Here is a 6,000-nt window from a genome sequence, read left to right on the forward strand (position 1 = left end):
CATGTCTGTCCAGACTCATACAAGCACAAATACCGTGACGCCCACAGTGCAGTGCAGTAATGTTTGGGAGTACCTCGACAACAACACGTGACGGCTAATCGTTTTCAACATGGACAATGGTCCTACCCCGGTCCCCTACCCCAAAACCACCCACATCCCCCCAACCATTCCCACTGCCCATCCCTCGAACCCCGACTCTCTATGACCTTCCTATCCCTAGCTACGACCACTTTCCCCTAGCCCCACCCCCTTCCCTCACCACGGTCCTGAAACGGGCGGGTACGTGAGGTATCAGTGACCTTGAACTTTGACCACCAAAATCTAATCGGTTCATCCTTGAATCCAAGTTGATGTTTGAGCTAAATTTGAAGAAATTCCGTCAAGGCGTTCCTGAGATATCGCGTTAACAAGCATGAAACGGGCAGTCGTGAAGTCAGTGACCTTGAACTTTGACCACCAAAATCTAATCAGCTCATCCTTGTGACAAAGTGGATGTTTGAGCCAAATTTGAAGAAATTCCCTCATGGCATTCGTGAGATATCACATGAATGAGAATGAAAATGGCGGTCATGAGGCCGCAGTGTAGGACTGCACAATATTGGAAAAAACTGACATTGCAATCTATTTTCTTTCTGTGATATATATTGCGATATGAAAGAATACAGGAATTTTCACCAAATGACTTGAATAGCTCATCAAGCCTTGCCCCTTTCAGGAGGTAGTGGGTAAGTTGTGTGGGTGACGTAGTAGCAAGTGTTTTTTTATCTGCAGCCAGAGTGATTGGGAGGATGCTAGTGTGCTAAGTGCTACGTATCAAGCAGCAAAAAAGTGATTAAGTTAATTTGCCTCATTACTTGACATTGCACGTCCTGCAATGTGACTATTGCGCATGCACACATTGCGATGAGTGACAATGCTTAAACGATATATTGTGCAGCCCTATCGCAGTGTCATTGAACTTTGACCACACCAAAATCTAATCGGTTCATCCCAGTCCGAGTGGACGTTTGAGCCAATTTTGAAGCAATTCCATCTATCAAGGCGTTCCTGGGATATTGTGGTAACGAGAATCGGAGGGACGGACATACGGACAACCTGAAAACATAATGATTAAGCATAACAATAAACATGCACTGTGGAAACAATAAAACCTGAGATTCAGATAGGAAAAGACGATGTGCCATGCTGTTTTATTCTACAACTAAATCAGAAATCTATGCTTAGAGGTGGGCTTGCTTCCATGCAAAACTCTGAGAGCTGGTTCATGTGTCAAATGCAGCAAGCCGCACAGGAGTGTGTACACCATGGAGTTAGTTCATCATGCTTCTCAAGTAGGAAGCTCTCCACATCGCCCAACAAGAAAATAAATAACACCAGTGGAATCACACAGGTTACTCTTTGTTAAGCCAATCCTGGATGGAGGCACCACGACACAGATGCTGTTGTTTTACGCATGAAGCACAAACCAGCCTTTAGCATTATGTTGCTTTAAAGAAAAGTGGGACATCCACGGCAAAGTAGGCACCACCTCTGCGGAGAGACAACCAAACAGTGTGCAACCGATTTGCACTTTAGCTGCTGTACTAGTTTCCTGTGTGGTTGTGGTTCCCAGCTATGCGGTATTAGGTTTCATACAGAAGGTTAAATCACTTAAACTATTTTGGCATAATTTAGAACAATACGTCTACACTACAATTCATGAGTGTGAACAAATCTAGAAAGGTTTAAGCTTTAGGTTTAGTCTATTTGTTTCTTTAGGGCCTAATGATACTGGCTTGTATTCATTGTCGTTTCAGATTCTCCCACATGCCTATTCACAGTTAACACACAAATACAAACCTCCACCCACACGATAGCAACACACTCACCACTGTATGGAATCTCACTGGCAGCTATGAGAGAGTCCTAGCAATCTATTGATTCCCAAATTAGTGTACAATCTAACCAGCTGAATGTAGATATAGATATCAGCTTCTCATATGTCCTTCCTTCCAGGTACTATAGAACTTCTTTTTTAATCAACACTGGAAATGGAGGCAGAGCAGTTACCGGTATGTTATGTTAAGCTTATGTTATTATAACATTTTGCAACATTAACATGTATAGAAATGTTCCATCATCAGGATACTGTATCTGCACACGTTCAGAGTCTTTTTGCAGGTGCAAAGTGTAGTCAAATGTAGTCTCTAGTGTATTGCAAGGCAGTGCGCATTACGTCTCTCCTTCCTATTTAATAGTGTCACACACACACAGAAACAAAATGTCTGCACACATACACTCTCTTTAGTCAAATTTGGAGTTAAAATGCTTTTAGTTGCCTATAGCATAGATAACATAATAAGATACAAAAATGATGCAATAAGGTTTACATTAATATCACCATATTCTTTTATCAATATGTCTCTCTGGTTTACCTGTCGATTCAGAAGTTTGAATATACAGGGGTCTGCTGTATTATCCTTCAGTTTAGTCAGGGAGACCTAATGCATCATTCATAAAACCATTGTGTGGCAAAGAGATTAAATTCTCCATTGATATAAAAGGCCATCAATTTAAGCACCATGCATGGATAGCTGTTGTTCATTCTCAAATCATTCTCTTAATGCTTGTGTTTGACCATTGTACATTCAGTGGTCTTCTTTTTTTTTTAGATGTTTCCAATGACACAAAAGCAAGAGTTGCAATAACCGTATTATTATTATTATTATTATTGTTATTATTGTGTATATTTGCCCTAGTGAAGTGTAGTCAACTTAAATCAGGTTTGTTGGCCTAGACCTGCACATGTCTAATGTAATGTATATAACTGAGATTTCAGACTGACAGCTTACCTGGTGAAGTCCCTGGTTTGTCATGGCCCAACTGTCCACAGCTGTTGGAGCCACATGTATACACACTGCCATCATGCAGCAGGAACAGGGAGTGTTGCCCTCCACAGGCTACTTCTTTCAGTCCCCTACCATTGAACACCTGACAGTTCCTTGGCTCAAACACAGAGTTCCTCTCCTCGCCGATGCCTAACTGTCCATCCACTGCATTTCCCCAACACAGCATGGCGGCAAGGGAGAGGGATGAGCACCAGTTTGAACAGAGACAGAGAGATGGATAGAGGAAGATGGAAATGTTCAGGCCTGACAGCAGCCCTGCTTTCTCCCCTTGGTGTGAATTCCAAACCTGGAGGAGGCAAGGAAACGGAGATCAAATATCATGATTGTTGAGAAGGAACACATGCTTAGCCTTGTACTCTGTGTATGAACCATGGTAATGCATGGTAATGTTTTACGTATTAAGTACGGACTCGGGAGGTGTTTAGAAGTGGGTGTGGTTGTGTGTGAGAGTGATGTAAGCACTGTGACGACAAGGACCCAGGCAGCGTGTCTAAATAAACCCTGTCACTGTAATCCCTGCTTAAGCAGCTCCAAACGGTCCTGCCTCATCACCAATCCACTCTCAACATGCGTGCCACTGACCGGCACTGCAAGGCCAATGGCCATGGGTAATATGCAGGCAGAATATCAAAGATAACAGAGAATGTGTAGGGGGAAGCAAAAGGTGACAGAAAGAGAGAGATGGAGAGGGTATATGGGATGCCTATGGCATCCCCATCTGTTTGGGACAGACTATCCAAACAAATGGGGTATGATTGATCAACCCACGAACCTTCTAACTTTCCACACTACAACTGTGTCAAGGACAATTACAATTTCAGCTACAGACACCCCTCTATTTTTGCCCCAGTGGGCCCTAACTAACTGTACATGTTTGCGCTTGTTTAACGCGTTATGTAACGTTACAAGCTCTCTCGAAGTTACAGAAACCCATTTTGATTAGCTAGCTAAGCTAGATGTGGGCTGCGCGCGCCTCATCTAACGTTACCATGATGCTATCTTATCTTGCTGTTGAGGAACTAGAAATAACGTTAGCTGTTCTGAATTCTGTAGTCAGACGTTAGATAGATGGTTAACTGTCTCTACAAACGTTAGGTTACGTTAGATGGCTACATTTCGAGGGTTTAGGCAGGGAGCCAACATACTTTGCTCGACGTCCCACACAAGCAAATCACTTTAGTGAGCTAACCTTAGCAAAGCTACAGTAGACGATCAGTCCTTTTGCTGATAATTCAATCAACAGTGGTCCAAACGGTAAGAAAAAAGGAAATGTAATATAACTGGTTAGCTGGTTTATCCAAGCCTAAAAGCGGCGTTTACCTGGGAAAATGCATTCCGAGATTCAAGTGGGGCGTTTCGATGAAGCACATAACAGAGCAATAACAAGGAAGTGATTCAGCTGCCTTCGTCATGAACATGTGACTTGCTGTCAGAATTATAATACCTACCAACATGTACATCAACGAGGTTTTACATATTTATTATACAGTCTATGGGTTTTACACATACACAGCGTATGTATTTGCTATTCTTTCCCATCTGAATGAGGTGGAGGACGGGCTATCAGTATCAAGAAGAACCTCAAAATGTGTGTGTGTGTGTGTGTGTGTGTGTGTGTGTGTGTGTGTGTGTGTGTGTGTGTGTGTGTGTGTGTGTGTGTGTGTGTACACACTATATATATATATATATATATAGTGTGTACACACACACACACACACACACACACACACACACATATATATATATATATATATATATAAATATATATACACACACACACACACACAGTATATTTATTTATTTATTTATTTATTTATCAAAGCACATATTTAAATAAAGATACAATCATTTCCATTGCCATCAGGTGATGTGATAAGTGATTGTGACATCACTTTTATTTTTTTATCGATTTATTTATTTATAAGAACTGTGTTAGCATGAACCTTAAATGTTAATACAATAGGGAAATTTACACAAGCTACCTTGAACCAAAAACAACATTCATAGAGCAGGCCCACATAGCATACTGCTTTTGGACTGCATAAACATAGCTCTTATTCTATTTCTGCATAGGTCTTATACTATTTCTAGATACTTTTAAGCCTGTTTTGTAAATTGTCTAGGGATCTGCACGAATGTGCAAAAAGGATCGACAGTGTTGTTCACCTTGGCACATTGAAGTTAATCTGAAGTTGACAGTAAACACTGTCATTTCTGGACAGTGGGCAGTAACACAAGATTGGCATCTCAGCTATTTTAATACATCCATGTATTCAACGACATAATTGGATAATCCATGCGCGTCAACATCTCTATTCACCAATGACGTTCTAACGGTTAGAATCTAACCTAACAGTTCGTGTGTAAATTAGAAAACAGCCTCCGTTCACAAGTGATTTTGTCACCCTGCCTGGTTCCGGCCTAGAACCCGCCCTAGACAGGAAGTAACAGCGGAAATAGCTCTTAACTTGACAATTAGACACAACGAATCAGAAAATAAAACGGCAAACAACAAAACAAAAGATGGACGTACTGAACGAAGTTTTTGAAGAAGTTCTTGTAGAAACATTGTGGATTCACAATCTCACATATTTTAAGCCAATACAGAAGCTTTACTTTTCAAACAAATAAAAGACTGAAAAAAGTGATGTTTTTTTTAATCCCTTTTAATGTTTGTTCACAATTTATAGAAACATAACATTATTTTTTATCTGCTAAATTCAATACAAAATTGACTGCCAACCAATAGAATAAAAGATAGGTACAGTACCTCAGGCACATACAGTTTTAAGTCCAAACACAGAAGTAGTTGCAGAGGTGTTGCATACCACACCTGAATACACAGTGGTCATGGGTTACAAGTACAGTAGCTCATGAGAAGTGCAGCAGGAAAGAGAAGCAGGTCCTCAATTCTTTTCAAATGTATAATCTGCCACTTAAATCCTACCCACAACTGCTTCGAAGAAAATTGCAGGATACTCTGGTAACTGCTGTTAGCTGATATTTAAATTCATACTGTAAGGTCTGCTTATGGAGCCACTGGAGGGCAGTAGTGAGAACTTGAGGTTAAGCAGAAAAAAATATAAATGTTAATCGTTCTCAAGATAATTCC

The 6,000-nt window shown here is 40.8% G+C and overlaps 1 protein-coding gene across 2 annotated transcripts in view; it reads right to left on the reverse strand.

The window, feature by feature from the left end:
- herc3 (HECT and RLD domain containing E3 ubiquitin protein ligase 3) overlaps positions 1-3,151 on the reverse strand; it is a 35,861-nt gene extending 32,710 nt beyond the window's left edge. Inside the window, exon 1 of one of the 2 annotated variants that reach the window (XM_083655483.1) lies at positions 2,832-3,151. In XM_083655483.1, coding sequence (XP_083511609.1) covers positions 2,832-3,054 — 223 coding nt within the window. In that variant the 5' untranslated portion in view covers positions 3,055-3,151. The remainder of the gene's footprint in view (positions 1-2,831) is intronic. The other variant, XM_083655484.1, reaches the window with a different exon arrangement.
- Between the last annotated feature and the right edge of the window lie 2,849 nt (positions 3,152-6,000).

This window comes from Poromitra crassiceps (assembly GCF_964638095.1).
Source record: "Poromitra crassiceps genome assembly, chromosome: 19".
In the NCBI taxonomy this organism is placed as follows: domain Eukaryota; kingdom Metazoa; phylum Chordata; class Actinopteri; order Beryciformes; family Melamphaidae; genus Poromitra; species Poromitra crassiceps.